Genomic DNA, 22,032 nt, shown 5'->3' on the forward strand with positions numbered 1-22,032 from the left:
TCTCTTCTTACAAAACCATAAAAAATTTCCATCGGTCTTTGCAAAGTGACATACTTAATGATGAACCAATCAAAATTCACGTTTAAAATATTAATTTTTTTAGTCTTGTCAAATTTCATATCAAGTTAATGACCATTGCTAGCATTTTGATGGATACAAATGAATGTCCATTGAGACACCAACATGTCTATGTTTAATTAACGTTTAGGTCAGTTTGTACGATATGCTCGGTTATTTTATTAAGTTTTACGCATCGTGCATAATGCCCGCAATGTAGGATTTTATCAAAATAATATCTCATTCTGATTCTTCCATGTCTACATTATCATATATCTTGACATCGAGCTGGAGGATTGACCATCGGTCAAGTCCTTTTCTTTGAATCGACACCGTGCTCTGGCTGGACCATCTCCCCATCCTAATTATAAAACCAAATTTCCAACGAAGTATAATTATGCGCTTGAATGAACACATGCATCCAAGTTGTCCGAATTCGGTTCTACAGAGACCGTGATCTAAAATTAGACCATCACTAATCAAAGAACAGGGTCTGACACGTCCAGCACTTGAGCCGACAGAATGTATCTCATGGGCCAACATTCACGCTTATAACAGTGTAATTGCAAATCACTCGAGTAACTGTTGTTGCTATGGCAACACTAATTGTGACGTCACGCTGCAGCCTTGCAGGCGGTGGACCCCTTCTGGAGTTTGGATCTGCCAACTATTATCGGTTCATCATGGCGACCCGCGCAAGAAACTGGAGAGCTGTTACCCCAGCCTTGGATTAACTGGACCGGCACATTTAATGCGTCGTGATCCGAGGAATTCCACACCCAGCAGGTAACGAGGGGTACTCAAAATGGTCTCGGAGCGACACAACACCTTTTATCAAGTCAAATTCTAAAGAATGGTGAACCATTTCATTTGTCGAATATATGTGTATTAATTAGTTCGGAAAAAAAAATTTCTTCCGAAATGTATAGTCATAGATGTTGAAAAATTATCGTTGAGGTTTGTTCGACTTTTATGAGTATTGCGAAATTCCGATAACCTTTTGAACGCACAATGTCAGTTGCCCTGGATTTTGTGAATCTGTTTCAATTTGCTGCACAGGTTATGCTTTGAATATCAAATCCTTCACCTGCCAGGTGGTCGCATACCGACGAGTTGGGGTCCTTCAAATCAGTTTTGGCGAAGACATCATATTTTGCTCAGGTCGCCACATGACGCCGTGTGGACAATGACGCCATCAACGTGAGCAGTGACGTCACGGACCATCAGGAGCCCAAAAGCCACGCTGCTCGCGCTGAGTTCCGCGCATGCTCTCTGAGTGGTGACGGGGACGCGCTATGTTCCCTGCGCTCAGGCTGTTCGAAGTGCCGGCGTGAGTCCCCCATGGATGCCGTACTGCCCTTTGCGCCACAGTGACTACATGCACAGCGACGTCGCTTTGCCGCGCTGGCTCGGCAGGGAGGGTGGAGGCGATGGATTCTCCCATAGCTGCGAAGATGGGCTGAACCCGTGCTCTGCGCAATGTCCTCAGCCGCCGCTGCCACCACTGCGGCCCGCCAACCTTTCTTATGTACAACCTGCTCTCCATCATCATCATCATCATCATCATCATCATCATCATCATCATGATGATGATCATCATGACCATCATGATCTTCAGATGGACCAAGAACCTTGTTCTTCATTGATGCCTCAAAAAGCAGGTTCTGTCGCAAAATTAACATAATCGGTTCAAAAGGGTCTTCTGAGCAAGATCATAAAATTATTCCTATTGTCGTTACGTCATTTTATGTACCTCTCGCTATCCTCACATTCCCCGTGCACCACTGCTCACGTTTTATCTTTCGAGGTGAAAAGGCGGTTTGTAATGGGATGTATTTATTTATTAATGCAATTTTTTAATGCATTTACATGTGCCTCAACGCATGTCACTCACACAGCTGGCAAGATGGAATTAGCTCTCGAGAGGAGAGGCACGTAAACACATTGCGGGTGTCGTGGAGAACTGGACAGCCCATCCCTCGAACATCTCCTCCCGCAGCGAAGAGCGAAACAATCAAAGCCATGAACCGCAAGGCCTCCCGCTCCACGGCATCGCTTCCTTCGGGGCCGCTCTTGGGCAGCAGGAGCGGCAAGGCATGCAAACGCGCACGCATCAACGTGGGAGGAATCACGCACGAGGTGCTGTGGAGAACACTCGAGAGGCTACCACACACACGCCTCGGCCGCCTGGGAAACTGTTGGCACAACCACGATGCGCTCCTGGAGCTCTGCGACGACTACAGCCCACAGGAGAACGAGTTCTTCTTTGACCGTCACCCCGGCGCTTTCACGTCCATCCTCAATTTCTACCGCACGGGCAAGCTACACATGATGGAGGAGATGTGTGCACTCTCCTTCGGACAGGAGCTCGATTATTGGGGTGTGGACGAGATATACCTGGAGTCGTGCTGCCAGGCCCGCTACCACCAGAAGAAGGAGCAGATGAACGAGGAGTTGCGACGTGAGGCCGAAACGGTCCGCGATCGTGAGACCGAAGATTTTGCAGACATGTGCTGCGCAGAAAAGCGCAAGAAGCTTTGGGACCTCATGGAGAACCCAAACTCGTCGATGGCCGCCAAGGTGAGCATCCTGAAAAGGTAACATCTAACGTTGTGCATCTGGGTTGCCTCTGTAAAATGACGTTGCAATGATTGAAACAACAGGTTGTATCTCACCTAATTAACTCAAAATCCTTGCGTGCTCATTTAGTTCTCAGAACCATCAATATTGAGGTTGTTCATCCTTCTCTCGGCTTGGTCGACAGTCGTTCCTTTGACATCCCTGATTTGGTTCAGTGAAAATTTTACTGTAAATGTGGCATCACTGAAGCATGGAAAAGTAGGATTATCGTCATGTTATCCCTCAGCACGTCTTGAAAATTTATAAGTTGGGGCAGTAGTTGTAGTTTGGTAATATAATAATAATAATAATAACAATAATAATTTCATAATGTGGTCAAAGCCACAAGAGGATGCTCCAGCTCCTCATGCAGACCATACTTGCTTGTTTGTCCCAAAAAACCCAAAAGTGTGTCCAACTGTCTGAGAAGGTAAAACTTACCTAATCAGTAGCGAAATATAAAAATATGTTAATTGGAGTAGATTTACACACATTTTAATTCCACAGACTTACAATAATTTTCACAACTACAACTCACCAAACATGTACAAGGTGTCCGTGTTACTCTATGTTTTTTTTGTTATTAAGTTTTTCAGTGTTACTCTATTTTTATGACATTTCATTTATATGGTTATCGCATTGTGAGTGGTATCCACACCAACAGAAATATTTAAGAAGAACAATTCACACTGTCATGTTGTCGTGGCCTCACCGTAGGCATTGTTGTAACACGAGGCCAGTGTCCCACACCGCTGCCAGGTACCCTTTACCAACAAAGCGACGACACATTCACGAATACAGTTTGGGTTTGGGGTATAGTACGGTGTAATGATTCCATTCACGTGTTATTTGTTCTGCATCATTCGCATGTGTGGTGTTGGTCAAGTGGAAATGCATCTGCCTGTGCACACATGCCGGCATGCATGTACACGTCTTTGAATGACTGGATCACAATCTGGCCATCTCTGTGTTTTGGTATGTTGTGTTTAGTTAGCTCTACCTGTGAACGATTTAGCCAAGAGTGATAACCGATAGATGCACCAAAATGTGAAAATGTGCATTTACATACATCGATTACGTGTTTGGCAGAGACTAGACAAACAGCAAGGGGGGGAGGAGTGGGTTGGGGTGACGGGGGGACTCATCTTCAATCACCATGTTGCATGGGGAGAAAGAAAGAGAGAGAGAGAGAGAGAGAGAGAGAGAGACAGAGAGACAGAGGGAAAGAGAAATGGAAGGACGTCATAGAGGATATTTTACAGCTCAGACATTATACCAGGAACCGTGGTTTAAGGTCGAGTTTTGTACCCCAGAGAAAAGTGCATTGGGGTTGACAGGATGGCACAGAAGTCGCATACTCCCCTTTTAAGAAAGAAGAACTGCTGATGAAGGCGAGCATCAATGTGCATTGATGGACTGGTAGAACAATAGATGAAATCAACAGGACGTTGATCAGGGTATGCATGCTAACTGTGGTGGGAAGCAAGGAGAGGTTGACGTTTCAGGCGTTAACCCTTCATCGGTGCAAAAGTCGAAAGGTTAACACCTGAAATGCCAGCTTCTCCTTGCTTCCTATGGAAGTGAGCACACCTCAATCAACATCCTATTGATTTTCATCCATTACTCTCCTTTAAGTTACAGTGCTGACACGGCTATATACAGTCGTCCTATCGTATTATCGGCAGGGTGTTGCACCACTTTGTGTCATCCGTCAGATCGGATGTTGCACACATGAGTTTATGTGCTAGCAATGGCTGATGAACGTGGACAAAAAATTGCTGTTTTGAAAGAGGAAGGCAATCATGTGCCGGTATTCAAATTCCAGCTCCAACCATCCTGTGAGGGCTCCACAAAGTACAACACTACATCGTGTCTTTGGCATTCACTTCCCATGAGAGACAACTATAGGGAAATACAAAACACCGAAAACAAAATGTGTATGCTGTCCCAGCTGAAACCCAATGCGCAACAGTATTGCCATGCCCAGGGAGGGATTCTGACTTGGAGGTGTTCAGCCATAATCCCTCAGGAGGGTAGCTTCGCGCCACTGGCTGCTGAGCCAGATGCACACGCTAAGTGTCTGAACAAGTGGTTCCTTTCGAACTGAGCATCAGAAAAAAGCACCAGTTGGGTAAAACTAACCTGTCTCACATTTAGACTTCATAGGGCAATTGTCGATTTGGAATGTCAAGCCAGGGTTCCCTTTTTGGCCTGAGGACTGAAGTATGCAACCTTAGCTTTGCTAAAATGTTGGATTATTTGGCCTTTTTTTAGTAAAAAGGCTGACTCATAAGTCATTATGGGTAAAGTTATTGGAATGTCCATTCATTGTGGCCCAATAAACTAGGATGTATGTGTGTGTGTGTGTGTGTGTGTGTGTGTGTGTGTGTGTGTGTGTGTGTGTGTGTGTGTGTCTACGACCATGTGCTTTCTCCTTCGGCTGAAGTGCAAATGTAAAATAATTTGACAAGCTTTGTTTGACTGTTTAGTTTGGTCTTAAGGCTGAAATACATATCCTTAGCTTGTGTTATAATGTATGACATTCTAGTAACATTATTTACATGAAAAGCATCTCTTAATAGAGATGATGGTCAGGGAGCCAGAAATGCATCTTTGGTCCCTTTCCCCCTGATAAGGTTGGCTGACAATCCTGCCAGAAAAAGCCACTAAAGCCATGTAGGTTGACTGATCCTGTGGTTAGAAGTGTAGCAGCTGATGGTGCTGCATGATGCAGTGGGCGGTTCGGTGTTTTTCATAGACTGCAAATGAGTTGGTTTGCCTATTTAATGTTGATATTTATCATCCCAGCTGCAAATTAAAGTTCTTATTAACTGGTAATGGATAGCTAAACATCGATGGAACTGTGGCAAGCACCCGGTGTTGGTCACTACCACTGCAGATAGTGTTGTGGCGCAGGGGGTTCATGGTCACCCATCCAGTTAAAAGGTGCTGGGGGCGTATGTGGGGTGTCTCAAGAAAACATTTCCAGACATTAATATTGAAGAAAAAATTAATTAAATATCAGAAAGAGGGGATTGATGTTGTGTTACTAATATCTAACGGATCGTCTTTGTGTGTGAAGGAATGATTGCATGTCATCAGTGTCGAACAAAAATATAGTATCGTTTTGGATGTGTGTGTGTGTGTGTGTGTGTGTGTGTGTGTGTGTGTGTGTGTGTGTGTGTGTGTGTGTGTGTGTGTGTGTGTGTGTGTGTGTGTGTGTGTGTGTGTGTGTGTGTGTGTGTGTGTGTGTGTGTGTGAGTGTGTGAGTGTGTGTGTGAGTGTGAATATAAAATAAGAGTGAGGTACCCATGCCTTGCACCGAAGTCTCAAAAAAAAATGTTTTGAGAAATTTATGAAAGCTCTCACCCATTTTAGAACACATGCTCGGACCCCAAAAGCGGCACACAAAATTTGGTGGGGCTGGCCCCAAAACTGTGGGATTAGTACGATGTAAAATCAAAGTCAATGTACCTTTAATGATGATGATGATGATGATGATGAAGCTGATAATAATGACGATGGTGATGGTGTTGGCTGGGGAGGGGGGATTGGCTCTTATGTGCCATGATGAAGGAAATGGGTTATTGCAGAACAATAGCAAAATGTCTCAAGCGAACGTGGTGTGATGTTGACAGAAAAATTTGTAAACGGTGAATGCCGACCCCCCCCCCCCCCCCCGTAATGTGTCTACATGTGGACAACTGAATTCATTGCAAAATTTCTTGATAGACTGTATTCCTCATCTTTTGGAGAAAGATCGGTGTCGTCGGGTGGAAACGCAAGATCTCAATTGTGTTGAGATATTACCGAACCAGGAAAAGTTTACATATGCAGTAAAAGGCGAAACTGCTCATGCTGAACCTGTGAATGAGTTTCCATGCAGAGACAAAGCCGCTTCGTACGGGTGGAAACTCGAAATCATAATTGTATTGAGAAATTTATTAAACCTCCCACCCACCTTAGGACACGTGCGGGGGCTCCAAAAGATTCCACAGAAAGTTTGGCAGGGCTAGCCCCAAAATTGATAGAGTACAGGGGTGGACCAACTGACTGACAGACAGTCCTGCTTTATTCTGTCGATTGTGATGAAAATGCCTTCGGTGTTAAAGGAGTTTGTTAATTGGACAGATATTTCCTAATCGGTGTACAAAACCAAAGCAAACAACACCGAGCTTCGTCGCGAAACGGAAGTGAATTTTTGCTCATGCCATATTAAAGTATAAGCAGCAAGGATCGTTGACAATGATGATGTTGACCATCAATTTCAACAGCAATGCAAATGTCAGATATATGCCTCCAATGGTGTGTTATTAATTTATTAATAACACACCATCTTATATACACGTGTTAAAACACGTGTATATAAGAAATGTACTGTAATTAATCATTCTGACTGATGAAAAAAACAATAAAAAAGTTTAAACAACTTAACAATATGCATTACGGTGATGGTGAAATCTGAATGAGAATAATTCCGAAATTTTCAAAATGTTTCATTTCAATCAGTTTTATGAGGAGGATGAAAGCAAAGCGAGAAGTGTGCAAACATGAAATGTTGTTTTAAACTTGGCAAAACGGCTACAGAAACACACAAAATGCTCATAATGGTCTACACGGATGAAGCTGTGACAAAAAAAAGACTGTTTTCAAAGGTTTCAGGAGGGCAATGGGTCGCTGGAAGGTGATGAAAGAAGCCGTCATCCGTCAACAACATGAACCGATGAAAACATCGCTCAAGTCATAACTGTCGTCCATGAAAACCAACGTTTAACCACTCGACAAATCACAGAAGAGACCAATCTTTCGCTTGGTTCCGGTCAGGCCATACTGATAGACGATTTGAACATGAGACACATCAGCGCATAGTTTTTTTTCTACACATACACACAAATGATGAAAAAGAAAATTGTCTTCATTTCATCTAACTTGTTTGATCGATGCGTTTTGGATCCAACATTCTTACCCCAGGTGATAACAGGTAGGTTTGCGGGTATGACCCAGAAACAAAGCAAAGAGCTCCCAGTGGAAGACACCCATGTCATCGAGACGAAAAAGGATTGTCGGTCGACATCGCAAATGATGGTCATGCTCATTGCATTTATCGACATGGAAGGAATGGTTCACCCAGAGTTTCTTCCCAAAGGTGCTGCCCTTAATGCGGCTTTCTAAATGGAAGTTAGGAAACGTTTGCGAGAGGCAGTCAGATGGAAAAGACCAGAAAAGTGGAAGACCGGGGGCTACTCCACCACGACAATGCCTGCTGCCACACATCGCTCACCATCCAACAATTTTTGGTGGCACAAAATATTCCTTTCATCCTGCATCCACCTTGTTCACCTGACTTGGCACCATATGACAACAAGCTGTTCCCAAAATTAAAAACAATCGGAGAAATTGAAGCGATTTGACAACATCAAAGACATCAAATCCAACAAGAAAGTACTATACTCTGGTACTGAGAGTGCTGTGAGATGTGGTGGTACCATCTCTGACTTATTTCCAGTTATTACTGGAGTGCTTCAGGGGAGAGTTCTGGCCCCCACACTTTTCAGCACTTGTATGGACTGGATTCTAGGGAGGATGTCGGAGAGATCAACCTGCGGTGCATCGCTCTGGAATGTTAAGATCTCTGACCTTGATTTCGCAGATGATGCCGTCATCTTTGTGGAGACTCCAGATATCCTTTTGGGGGCCCTCAAGGTGCTGAATGAGGAGTCGGAGCCCCTGGAGTTATGGGTTTCCGATCTCAAAACTAAGATCCAGGCTTTCAATGACATCTGGATGCTGCTATCCTGTCTGTACCTGTTTGTGGTGAGGATGTTGAGGTCACAGAGAGATTCACTTACCTTGGCAGTGATACTCATATCTCTGCTGGCTGTGAGCCAGAGGTCAACAGACATCTGGGTCGGGCCTGGGGAGTCATGGATTCACTGGATCATGGGGTGTGGCACTGCCGGTACCTGAGCCGGAGGACAAAAGTCTTTGTCTTCAGGTCCTTGGTGCTTCCAGTTTTGCTCTATGGATGCGAGACTTGGACTCTGACCAAGGTTCTGAGACGGAGACTTAATTCCTTTGGTACCAGGTCTCTTCGGAGAATCCTTGGCTATCGCTAGTCGGACTTTTCTCCAATGAGCGGATGCTGAGAGAGACTCAAATGAGATTTGTTACCTGCATAGCCCGTGAGCGCCAGCTGCAGCTGTATGGACATGTGGCTCATTTTCCTGATGCTGATCCTGCTCATCAGATTCTCTCAACGAGGGAGCCTCATGAGTGGACAAGGCCAATGGGCCAAGCACGTGCCTCGTGGTTGCAGTGGGTTGATCAGCATCTCAAGGAGATGGGGATGGGCCAGGCATCTGCCTGGGGGATGGCCAAACAGGGGCCCCTGGAGTATTGGTGGAAAGTGGACGCAGCGACGTGCTGCCTTGTCACATGGTCCCATAGCTGACCTGACATGACCTGACAAAAGAACATCTGGAGGCGATTAACAAAGAGGACTTTCAGAAATGTTTCCGACAGTGGCACGAACGATGGTACATGTGTGTATGTGCAGGAGGAGAGTACGTCGAAGGGGATTAATGATGTAAGTTTTTATTGTTTTAATAATTTAATAATATGACTTTATTCATAGATTCAAAATAATATGATAACCCCAAATATATATATATATATATATATATATATATATATATATATATATATATATATATATATATATATATATATATATATATATATATATATATATATATATATATATATATACCGGGCGTAGTGGCGTGCGCCAATAATGGTAAGATGGTACCATTATTACCAATAATTACCAATAATGGTAAGAAATAAATAACTCCGACAGTCGAAGCCTCGCACAGAGACATGAATACAAACAAAGGGTGACACCAAATGAAAAGAAACCTCCCTCCCCCTTTTTAAGTATCCTGGTACTCAGCTTGGCCGAGAGCTGGTCGTTGTCGAACTTGGAATGGGGAGCGCTTCCACCAGGACATGCACACGCGCACAAAGGCGCCGGCACTACTCTCGTACCAGTGCACATGTACGCCAGGCAATCCGCAAGCAGCTTTCAATACAAAGGATCAAAATGTGCCAGTCTTCCTCTTTCCAAAGGTGCCACCTGCCTTGTGCTTTCTTCACACCGACCTCGTGTATGTGCTCTGCCGATCTCCCGTTCTATCCAGATGGAAGCCTTCCACAATCAACACGTGTGCAAGCCAGCCTGCCCTCAACATCAATCACACAGGTCTCTCTTTCTATCCGGTTGGAGGCCTCTTACCAACCACGCGTTCGACCAATCTCCTGTCCTATGCAGTAGTTGGAAGCCCCTCACAAACCACACGTGCGACTTATCTCCCGTCATATGCAGTAATACAAAGCCCCTTGCAACGTTCCAGCCTCTCCTCCACTCTCTCCCATCTGTCCTCTCTCCTGTGTGCTCTATCTCCTCGCCTCTGGGCCGTGGCCTGCTCGCCCCCAAACCCGGGAAGGCGGGCTTCTCCTGTTTGTTGTGGTTTCAGGGATGTGTTTCCAGCTTTACAGCCTGGCTTGAAATATAAAATACAAAGGGAAAATCATAGAGGGCAACCACGTACTGCGGAATAACTTATTCTTACTCCCTAAGCTAATAACACTGCACCACCCCTCGTGTGGTGACAGATAACAATTAAACTCACAGATTCCCTAACTTGGTTACATCGAGTTGCTTACTACCTGTGCACGGACCAAGCAACTCTGCACAATGATAAATTCCCGATTAAATCCTTCCATCTACCCCCATAACCGAAACTATATATATTTATGTATATATGTATGTATCTGTGCAGTGTCTGTCACGTGTCGTCACTGAACAACTCCCTCAAACTTTTGTAAAATCGTACCAAACTTTTGGGCTACACCAAGCTCTCCCATCTCTATTTCTTGAGGGTATTTTGTTTGAGATTTTTTGATAATTTTTTTTTGTTTTTTACTTAAATCTTAACTTGAATCTTAAAAATGTAATTAATCACAAATATTACAATTAAATTTGTAAAATAAATGTTTCAATTCTGCTTGGTGTAAATCATGTTTTGCTTGGATTCTGCTTGGAATTCTGCTCCGGGTCATCATGACAACACGGCAACTCATGTACTTATCCTCAGTTAAAACAAGCCTGTCTCCATAGTGATGTGTGGTGGGGTATTTTGAATGATGTGGAGTTGAGGTGTTCTTAATAAAATGGCGGTTACATGGTGTTGTTTTTAATAATCAATGTGGATAAAAACGAAAAGCACGGTGAGGTGGTGAGGCATTGAAGCCGTGAGTCAGTCTGCGAAGCCGTGAAGACTACATGCCTATTAATCACATCCTGTTTGAAAGTTAATTCCCCAAGATGCGATGAAAACTGGCCTAAAGACCACTAAAGACTCAAAAGACCCAATAATCCAAAAAGACCCTGAAGACCCCAAAGTCCCAAAAGACCCTGAAGACCCAAAAGTCACCATAGACTCAAAAAGATCATGAAGACCCAAAAGACACTTGGGACCCCCGAAAATCCAAAAGACCACAATGACCCAAAAGACCCCAAAGACCTAAAAGGCACCAAAAACCCATAAAGACCCTGAATATCAAAACAACCCCAAAAACCCTTCAGACCCCTTTGACCTTAACACCATTTAGACCCCTTACATCTTCAGACAGATTAGATAGCTTAGATTCTTGACCATTTAGACCACTTGGACCTTTTTCAAGGTCCAAGTGGACCCACTTCAAATAAATTTCAAATAAATATAATCTCATCAATGTTACAAATAAATTTGTATTATGATTGGGGTAAATTCTGACAACACAGCAAATCTGTACCAAAATCTCTGCAACGATGTGTGGAGAGGCGAGCGTTGCAAGCTGATCCACGCGACTACTCTATTTACAGTATATTTTTGCTGTTTCTGTGTTGTGTTATCGCTGAACTACTCCCTCAAACTTTTGTGAAATCATACCAAAATTCTGGGATGCACTCACCCACCCACCCACCCCCTCCCCCCACGATGTGTCTGCCCGAAGGGTATCTTGTTTGAAATCTTTTGATTTTTTTTTTTGGGGGGGGGTTACATCTTCAACTTCAATTGATTAAAAAAGGTGATATCACGAATATCACAAATAAATTTGGAAAATAAATGTTTGAATTCTGCTTGCTGTAAATCATGACAACACCACAACTCACGTACTTATCCTCAGTTAACACAAGCCGGTCTCCATTGTGACGTGGTGAGGTGTTTTAAATTGCACAGCTGGAGTTGTTTTTGAATTACGTGGAGGTGAGGTGTTTTTAATAACATGGCGGTTATGTGGTGGTGAGCTATTTTGAATTTTGTGGTGGTGTGGTTCTTTTTATTAATTTGGCGGTGAGGCGAGCATTGCGAACTGATCCACGCGAGTATATACATTTATTCATCTCTGGACGCATCTGAGCGGTTTTTGTCTCCGGATGTATCCGGACAGAATTTGTTTCTGAATGTGTCTGGGTGGTGTTTGTCTCTGGGTGGTATTTATAGTATGACCAGAAGAAAATAGATTTCAGACATTATTTTGTTTTCATCTTCACTGTTATTCAATGCAGAATCATTTTGATGAAACAGTTTGAATCGTAACTAACACTCCACCGCACATCTGTCTTCACTTCCTCTCACCTCACACTGTCTTCCCTTCTCCCACCCATCCTCAATCTCCCTCCCTCCTCGCTCTCCCAACCCTCCTTTCTCCCCCACCCTTCCTCACTCCCCTCCCTCCTTGCTCCGCCACCCCTCCTCGCTCTCCTCCCTTCCTCACTCCCCTTCCCTTCCTTGCTCCCCCTCCCTTCCTCACTCTCCTCCCTTCCTCGCTCCTGCTGTCTCCTCTCTCTTTCCCCCTCCACCTTCTCCTTCAAGTCTTCACCATTTACAGTCCAGTATTTCTGTCCCCACGTTTTCCAGTGCAGTGAGGTGTTTTGAATTATGAGCAGTCGGTATGTTTTTGCTTTGTACACATAACTGGGTTATGTCTTTTTTGCCGATACAGAGCTGTCAGTTGCCTATACACCGCCCAAATAAAAGTATGTGTCAGAAGAACGTGTTGCATACTTGGAATATGATCACCCTTAGGGCGGATACTCTGTGAGTCCTTAGAAATTTCAGTGTCACTCAGTCAGCGTGTGTGTGTGTGTGTGTGTGTGTGTGTCCTCCATATCTCCAAAACCATGAAACCTAGCAGCCTGAAACTTTGCATGCCTACTAAAAGAACTCCAAGGGAGTGCGTGAGTGAAAATCGGTTGTTTGTCTTCATTAAGACACCCCTTTTGAAGATAATTAACAGCCTTGTTTGATTATATCCTTCATCCAATGCATCCTCGGCCACCTCACTCTCCCTCACTGGCATCTTAAGGCGCATCCTGGTTACCTCGATCTCCCTCACTGTGGTCTTAATTCACCATTTTGCTCGGCCTGCTCAACAATGCCTTGAGTTGGAGCAGGCCGAAACGATTCATGAACAAAATTGTTTTTTTTCTTCACTTTCCTCGAATGCCTGATCCTCAGAGCTATGGATCACTGTATATATTGCAATGCTTATAAACGCCTGGAGACACCAGCGTTTGTGGCTTTATTTCACTTCCACACATGGCATAACCTCGAGAATCCCTTAAACGAAGCTGAATTACCAAATTTAAGCTCCAGAATTGAATTTAGCAGCAGTTGAGACTGCTAAAGAAAGTGGTCATTTTTCCAATTCGGACATGCTTGACAATTTGCCATCTCCAGGAGATGTTTATTAATATGAAGGACTGCTGTTATCACTAATTGTTGTCAAACCAGCCGTTCCTTATCAACCGTTTCATTGGAGTGCTATCTTCAGTGCTTAAGCCACTTGGCGAGCGCTCAACAATACTTGCACTGCCACTGAATACTGCATATTGATTGACTTGAACAAAGTTCAGGGGGCATTCTTTCACATTTGGCTCCGCATTGTTCTTCGGTGTGTCAGGTGGGAGCTGGCTTGCTGAAAATGGAAAATGTGCAATTTTATTTCACACCAGGTGTCCACTTTTTGTCCAATCTTTCATTATATTACCCATCACTTCAGCAGAGATAAATCCATATAAAAAAAATTAAACGTTTTCTTTTTATAAGTGAATTCAACCATTTTTTTTTAATGTTTGGTGAAGCCACTTGGCACGCGTTGTTCAAGGTTCGATACCGGAGTGTCAAGGAAAATAAATTAGATAATTACAATGAGTGTTATATAAAGCAAAGAATCGCCACAGTATGGCAGGATAGCTGAGAGGTACGCATGCTTGCTCTAAGCTGTCCAACCTCGGTTTGAATCCTGACCAGCTATAAACTGTCATCCAGGTGTTTCCTCAATGGATGTGCCGTCTCTTGGATGGACGTCAAACTGGGTGTCACATCAGCCCCCCCCCCACCCCCTCTCCTCTCCACCCTCTCTCTCTCTTTCTCTCCCACCCCTATCCCCCTCTCTGCCATTCCTCTCCCTCTCTCCCACACATCTCCCTCTATCTGACCCCTCCCCTCTCCCCCCTTTCCTTGACTACCCCTCCCCTCACCTTGCTTCCCCACCCTTCCTCTCTGTGAAGTGGACTGTTGAGGACTAAAGGTTTAGTTTTGAATTTAAAACTGCTTCCCCATTGAGTAGCATGTATGAATCGGATTCGGAATGAGCCGACTGTTGTGGTGCAAAGGTCGCTGCCTGTGCAAACATGCAGGCAGGCCTTTGCCAGGTAGATAGCATGGGTTTTAAGTGCTCCTGCCCGGTTTTATATAGCAACAGCAGGTAACAAGACAATGTTGCTGTTTGGGTGTGTTTTATCGCTCTTCCCTTCCCTTCCCCACCCCTCACGCTGCCTTCCCTTCCCCTCATGCTGCCTTCCCCTCCCCCTGCACTGCCTCCTCTTCCCTTGCCTTCACACCACCTTCCCTTCCCCTCACACCGCATTACTTTCCCCTTATACTGCCTTACCTTCCCTTGCCCTCAAGCTACCTTCCCTTCTTGTCATGCTGCCTTCCCTCCACCTCCACTCACACTTATCCCCCTCCTTCTCCACCCCACATGGACATTTCCTGGGGGTCTCTGCATGTTGTATTAACGTGTTTTTTTTAACATACCCCATTTAATTCAGTACTGCACTACCCCTCCCACCTTCTCCACAAGTCCCACTACCAAACGCAAGTCATGAACCCCTCCCTTCATGCTCACCTACTCCCAAGCCCCTCCTCACTTCCTCCCCTCCTATCTTCCCCATCATCCTTCTCCCCCCCACAACCTACCTCCCCCCAGTATGTATAGTGATGATTGGTGAGGTGTCGGTCTCCCCACCCAACCCCACTCCCCTTCTTCGCTCTTTCTCCTTTCCTCGCTCCATTCATCCTCACTCCTCCTATCTCCCCCACCCTCCTCCCTCCCCCTTGCTCCTCCCTCCCTCCTCTCTCCTCCTCCCTCCTCTCTCTCCCTCCCTTCCCTCCCTCCCTTCCCTCCCTCCTCTCTCCCTCCTCTCTCTCCTCTTTTCTTCTCTCCCTCCACTCCCCTCTCTCCCTCTTTTCCCCCTCCCCCCTCTTTAATAATCCCATCAGTGAAGCAATGGATTGTATTTGCTCGTCCAAAACAAGGGGACTTTGGAAGTATGTCCATGGCACAGCAATGTTTGTGCTGCTTCTTTGGAAAATACCAAATTTAATGACATTAATGGTCACCAAAAAAGTTGATTTGGATGTCCTTTCCTCTGCTGTCCTGTATGCCATTTGATTGCCAATTAAAATGTTCCCATCTGATTGTAGCTTATATAAATATCGAAAGCCCATTGGCTGAGTCTCGTGATGGATTCTATGGTTGGAGAAAAGAGCTGGATATATGTGAAAAGGTTCCTTTCAGGGAATGCAAAGGAGATGTTTTTGAAAAAAATAATTATGGGGCAGCCTAAAATATAGAAGTAGCAAATCGAAGTAAGTTTTTGATGAGCTTTTCCAAATCATCTTTTGCTGCATGATCTTATTGCTTCAAGCACGAACACGCAAAGAAGCCTTTTCCCACCTTTTACCCTTCATCATTTAACCTTGAAGGGATGAAGACTTCCACTTTCCACCTTGTTTCTTCCACATGTTTTAAAGAGAGAAAAAAAACAAATATATCACTTCTACCCCTCCCCCCCTCCGAAACAATTCATTCAATGCATCTCAATGAACCTACATTTAAAAGGTTTGCTTGGTTGGCACGATTGTGGTTTTATAAGCCTCATGTTGGCTTAACAGTTAGGGTGGCTGGCTTAAGATCTTTGGGTCTTGAGTTTGAGCCCCTGTCAATCCATTGAAATAACACCAGGTGGGTTTACAACAATTATAATAATACTTTGGTTTATTCATGTAAAAACACCAAACAAAGCAGTCCAAAGACTGAAATTCTCATGGTTTACATTATGACGGGAAAAATCTATATATAATGGAGCAAGTGTGTGTGTGTGTGTGTGTGTGTGTGTGTGTGTGTGTGTGTGTGTGTGTGTGTGTGTGTGTGTGTGTGTGTGTGTGTGTGTGTGTGTGTGTGTGTGTGTGTGTGTGTGTGTGTGTGTGTATCTGCTCTTCATCATTTGTTGGACAGCTGACCTGATGTCACACACAATTTTAACCTTAAATATTTAACCTAAAGTGCCCAGAGGACCCAAACAACCCTGGAAACCTAAATGACCATGAGGACTCAAAAACCCCAAAGACCCCAAGGATCGAAAACTACCTGGAGGACACAAAAGAATGAAAAAAGCCTGAAAACCCATTGGACGCCAAATATCCAAAATCCTCCAAAGACCTAAAATATCCCACAGACTCAAAAGACCTGGGCATAAAAATGACCCAAAAGACCCCAGGGATCCAAATGACCCAAAAGACCCGAAAATACCCCAGGGATCCAAATGACCCAAAAGACCCAGGGCATCCAAAAGACCCCAAGGACCAAAAGACCTCGAGAACCCATAATACCGAGAGGACCCAAAAGACCTCACAGACCCAAAAGACACAATAGGACGATCACAGACCCATGGAAATTCCATAATGTAAAATGTGACTTCAGGTCCCTAACCTCACCCCCCTCCCCCACACCCAAACACAATCCCATGTCCTTAACCCTGCTTCCACCACAACCAAACTCTGTGCTCCCTTCCCACTTTCTTCAAATCCTCAAACCACATCACAACCCAATGACCTCAACTGCCCTCCCCATCCCCCAAGCCAACTCTGTCATCCCCTCCCACTTTCTTCTTCAAGTCCTCAACTGCCCCAAACCCCAAGTACTTAATCCCCCTTCCAACCCCAAGTCAACTCTCCCCCCCTTTCCCAATATCTCAATCTCCCTCTTGCAACTCCATGCAACCTCACCCACAACTCTCTGTCCTCCGCTCCCCATTTCTTCCTCTTCTTAACAACCTTGCACAAATTTACACAGTGAACTTTGACACATGAAATGCCATTCGGCCTATCATGCCTGCATTGTTCCTGTTCCCATTTGTTAAGAACAATGTTAAAAGTAAATAACGATCGAACGTTAAATTCACAATCACTTCCCCCTTTCTTCCCTTATCCTCACAATATTTCATGGATCAGTTGGTGTTTGTTTGTTTGTCACACTACTCCTCCGAGAGTTGTGGACCGATTACATCCAGACTTGCTACACAGAGTCGGTATGATCCCAATTCGTGTATACGGATGTTTTTACCCTCGCTGAATGAGAGGGTATTGCATTTGGGTCTGTTTGTTGCTTGCAAAATCGAAGATTTTTCAATTATACTGGTAAGTAGATTTTGTTTGGTCAGAGTAGATCTGTGACTTGCTACAGGTACCATGTAAACCTGAACTAACCTGTTCCATGGTCAGAATGTTGGCGACTAAACCATCTCCGCCACCAAGTTTCTTGATGATTAGGGTGTATGATATGGACACCCAGCAGGATTAAATACAAAACCTGTAAAAGGGCAGAGGAACTCCGAGTGAGCCAACGGCCATCCATGTCTAGTGCCCAACTGTATCTGTGGGCATCCTCCTGCAGTTGGGTTAAAAAAATTTTAGGAGGTTGGTGGCAGGATTTGCACTCTGGCCACTGTAAAACCCATCATTCCACAAAACATACGAAAAGCCCAAAAAATAATCTAACAACCCACTCCGAGGGAGTACCTCCTGTGCAGCTTCCCTTCGCAAGGCAGCTCATCAGATGACTAGATTGGGGCAAAGCCTTCGGGACCCCCATTCTTTGATGATAGGAGGGAAACCACGGGATAACTTTCCTGGGTCACATTGCGGTAGTGCGTATTGGGGTGGTGCTCAAGTGTCGTCCACCAGACGGCGGTCTCCTGAGGTTGACCTGAGGTGGTCCCTTCGGGTGGGTGCCTGGAATATCCGGTCCCAAAGAGTGTCTCTCTTGTCTCTCTTATGATCTGTGCTCAAGTGTTTGGACATCGGTACTGCAGCACTTTCTGAGGTTCAGAGACCAGATTGCGGTGAGATCATGGTGGGTGGTTGAACCTATTATTGGTCTGATCGCTCTGATGGTTACCTTGCCCAAGGATTTTTTTTTTTTTTTTGTATACCTTGGTCGAGGCTCGTATGAGAGCTAACACACAACTCACAGCAAGGAGGCATGAGACAAGAGGGGCGGGAGTAGAAGGGACAAAACAGTGGGGAACAGACACATGAGGTGAACTGTGGAAGGGAGAGGGATGGAGATGGGACGGGGAACATGGCGAAGAGAAGATGGACATTTCAGGGACTTTCAGGAAGGAAAGCAGGAGAAATGAAGGAAGTGGGCTTGGGTGGATTATCGGGGCTAGAAAAGATCGAGGATTTGGATGGGGGAAGATAAGAGGTGGTGGTGAACAGCTGTTTTGAAAGCCTGGAGGGAAGAATGGGAAAGAATAGAGTGAGGAAGTTTATTCCAAAGGCGGGAAAAAAGAGGAATGAAAGAGTGAAGATGAGCAGTGATTCGTGATTTTGGTAGTTTTACCAGAAGGGGGTTGTTGGCGGACCTTGAGCGCCCTGTGGAAATGTGGTGGGGACAAATCGCAGAGAGAGCAGGGGGGGCAAGGCTGGAGAGGAGTCGGTAGAAGACAGAAAGACCACCGACCAACCTGCGGTGATTGAGTGAGAGGCCCAAAGACTCAGCTTCATTGCGGGAGATGCCGATGATCTTAAATGCTCTGGTTTTGACAGCGTGAAGCCGAGAAAGGTGGGAGGCAGGAACACCAGCCCAGAGGGGAGAGCAGTACTCCATCAGGCTACGGACAAAAGCTTTGTAAGTGGTCAGGAGCTCAAGAGGGCCGAGGAAGGACTTAGCACGACGGAGGATTCCCAGTCGGCGACTGGCTTTTGAGGCGAGGTTGGAAATGTGACTTTCCCAGGAAAGGTCATGGCAGATAGTGAGACCTAGAAGCTTGAAAGAAAAGACTTCTTCCAGAGGATTGTTGAGAAAGTGGATGGGGGGGTTTTGTAAACGGTCCTTTCGAAGAGACATAGTGAGAGTGTGAGATTTGTCTGGATTGAAAGATATGTTCCACGTGTTGGACCAGTTTGTGATTTTATCCAGATCTGCAGTGAGCGAAGAAGCTGCTGCTTGCCGGTCTGAGGGATGACAGATGGTACGGCAGAGGGTGGAGTCGTCGGCAAAGAGAAATAGAGGATTTTCCAGAGAGTCCGAGAGATCATTGATGAAAACCAGAAAAAGAACAAGGCCCAGAACGCTACCTTGAGGAACTTCAGCCTGGACAGGAAGAGGGGATGAAAGAACTCCATTTAGGGCCACACGTTGACTGCGACAGGAGAGGAAGTCTGCGAGCCATGAGTGGAGATGGCCTTGAATACCATGGGAAGAGAGTTTGGTGAGTAGGGCAGGGTGCCAGACTGTGTCAAAAGCACGTGATATGTCCAGGGATACGGCTCGGATTTCCTGTCTGGCATTGAGGACCTCCATCCATTGATGGGAGAGCAGAAGCAGCATATCCAGGGTAGAGTGACCTGGTCTGAAACCAAATTGATGATTGGAAATCAAGCCATTGGAGAAGAGGAAGGATTTCATATCTGAAGAGATGATGGATTCCATCACCTTGCTGATGATTGGGAGAAGGCTGATTGGTCTGTAGTTATAGGGATCTGTTTTTGCACCTTTTTTATGCAGGGCAGTGATGTTAGCAGATTTCCAAGCAGATGGCAAATTACCTTGGGCAAATGAGAGGGTGAATAGAATAGAGAGAGGGTGAGCAAGAGCAGAAGAGCAGGCTTTGAGGACACGTGGGCTGATGCCGTCTGGACCGATTGCAGAATCTGACTCGAGGTTTGAAAGCAAGCTCTCCACCTTGTCAGGAGAAAAGGATACAGAGTCCAGGTACAGTTGGGTGCGACTGGGTAAAGTGGGTAGAGATAGTGATGGGTTTAGGACACAAGATTTAGCTGCAAACACCGAGTTTAGACATTCAGCTTTATCACGTGTGGAATCAGCAGTGCGGCCATTTGAGGTAAGGGAGGGGATGGAGGGGGAACATACACCAGAAACAGATTTGATTAAACGCCACCAGGATTTTGAGGAGGGAGAGAGGTTTGAGAATTCAGACTTGAGATGAGAAAGATGTTGTTTTCTGGCTCTCCTGAGGGTAGATACACACTTGTTCCGAGCTTTGTGGAAAGAACTGAGATTGCCCTCAGTTGGGTTTGCTTTCCATGAGGCAAAGGCAAGTTGTTTCAGGACAACTGCCTCACCACAAGCTTCAGTAAACCAAGGGTGGGAGGAAGGGTAAGACGACTGAACACGAGAGGGGATAAATCTGTGCATGAGGGAGAGCAAGTTTCTTTGAAAGAATTCCCAGGATGAGTTGATGTTTGAGAAAGTAGTGATAGGAGACCAGTCTGTAAGTTTGATGGCTGCTCGGAGACCCTGCCAGTCGGCTTGAGTGAAATGCCAGACTCGACGGCGGTGAGGTGGTTCTCTGATATCAGCCAGAGAGATGTCCACTTTGACAAGGACGTGGTCAGAAGATCCAATTGGAGCGAAGGAAGAGCAGCAGATATTGTCAGGGAAATTTGTCAAAATCAGATCCAGAAGAGATGGAGTACCATTGGTTGAGATCCGGGTCGGGAAGTTGACCGATTGAGTCAGTCCCAATGAGTCGCAGAAAGCTTTTGCTGAGGTGCCATGGCAGGTGAGAGAGGTACCCACACCTAGCCAACTGGCGTGATGACAATTGAAGTCACCACATAAGAGGAAGAGAGAGTTTGGATGAGAAGATAGAAGATGGTCCATGTTTTCGGATAGTGAGGTGTAGATGGAGTCATCACTGTTTGGTGGACGGTACAGTACACATATAAACATGAGGAGGGAGTGGAGGGGAAGACGAAGCCAGAGGTATTCCTGGGGGTGTGGGGGAGTGATAGCAGTGCATGGAGAGTGAGGAATAGAGTCTTTGATGAAGAGAGCAACACCTCCACCAGGACGAGGCTCAGGTCTGTCATACCGTAAGAGGGAGTAACCAGGGAGAGATACTTGGGAGTCAGACACGTCTTGGGAGAGGAAAGTTTCTGTTAGGCAGATAATGTCTGGTTTGTCAGTGGCAACCTGTATGGAAAGATCTGAAAGGTTTGAGCGAAGGCCCCGGATATTTGATGTGCACACTTTTAATGAAGAGGAAGGGGAGGAGACTTTGGGTGCAGGAGGTGGAGGGGGAGGGGGAGGGTAGGACAAGGGATGAGGGGGGCAGGTAAGGAGGGTTGCTGAAGGAGTGTGGGGTATTGCAGAATAGCGAGGGGAGGGGGCCGAATGAGGAGGAGAAAAGGCTCTGTGGTGCTGGGGGAGAGGGGGGACAACAGACAAGGAAGAAGGCAGTTGAGGAGTTGAGGAGGTGGAGGGAAGAGGTGGAGGTGAGGGGGCAGTGGAGGGAGGCAGGTTGGTGGACGAGAGGGAGGGCAACTTTGAGAAGGAAGAGTGAGGGGGATGAAAGGTGTGAGAAAGGTGAGGGGGGATTTTTGAGAGAGGTGAGAGGGAGGCTTGGAGGGAGAAGAGTGGGATGGTTGCTTTGAGAGTGAGGGGTGAGGGGGGTGAGTTGGCACTGAAGTTGGAAAAAAAGAATGGTTGATGGAAAGCGAACATCCATGGCAAACTGTGGTTTTTAAAAGTTTTAGGTCAGAGATGCGATTTAACACAATTCTTGATGGATGCAATGAAGGCGAATTCAGAGCATGGAGAGAAGAAGCGCTGTAATAGTTGCATTTTTTAGGCAAGGAATGAAGGAGAGGTCGAAATGAGAGCAGTCTGTTAAAATAGCAGAAGAGTGGTGCATTGTGAAACAGTAAAGAG

General features: G+C 45.5%; 1 protein-coding gene across 1 annotated transcript in view; it reads left to right on the plus strand.

Moving 5' to 3' along the window:
- Positions 1 to 1,160: 1,160 nt before the first annotated feature.
- The window catches only part of LOC147027138 (potassium voltage-gated channel subfamily B member 2-like), a 134,968-nt gene continuing 114,096 nt past the window's right edge, over positions 1,161 to 22,032 (plus strand). Inside the window, exons 1-2 of the mRNA XM_085883315.1 lie at positions 1,161 to 1,718; positions 1,956 to 2,637. Of these exons, the coding sequence (XP_085739441.1) occupies positions 2,080 to 2,637 (558 nt within the window). The 5' untranslated portion in view covers positions 1,161 to 1,718; positions 1,956 to 2,079. The remainder of the gene's footprint in view (positions 1,719 to 1,955; positions 2,638 to 22,032) is intronic.

This window comes from Eptatretus burgeri, chromosome 5 (genome assembly GCF_056783735.1).
Source record: "Eptatretus burgeri isolate ZD-2024b chromosome 5, Ebu_testis_v1, whole genome shotgun sequence".
Lineage (NCBI taxonomy): Eukaryota > Metazoa > Chordata > Myxini > Myxiniformes > Myxinidae > Eptatretus > Eptatretus burgeri.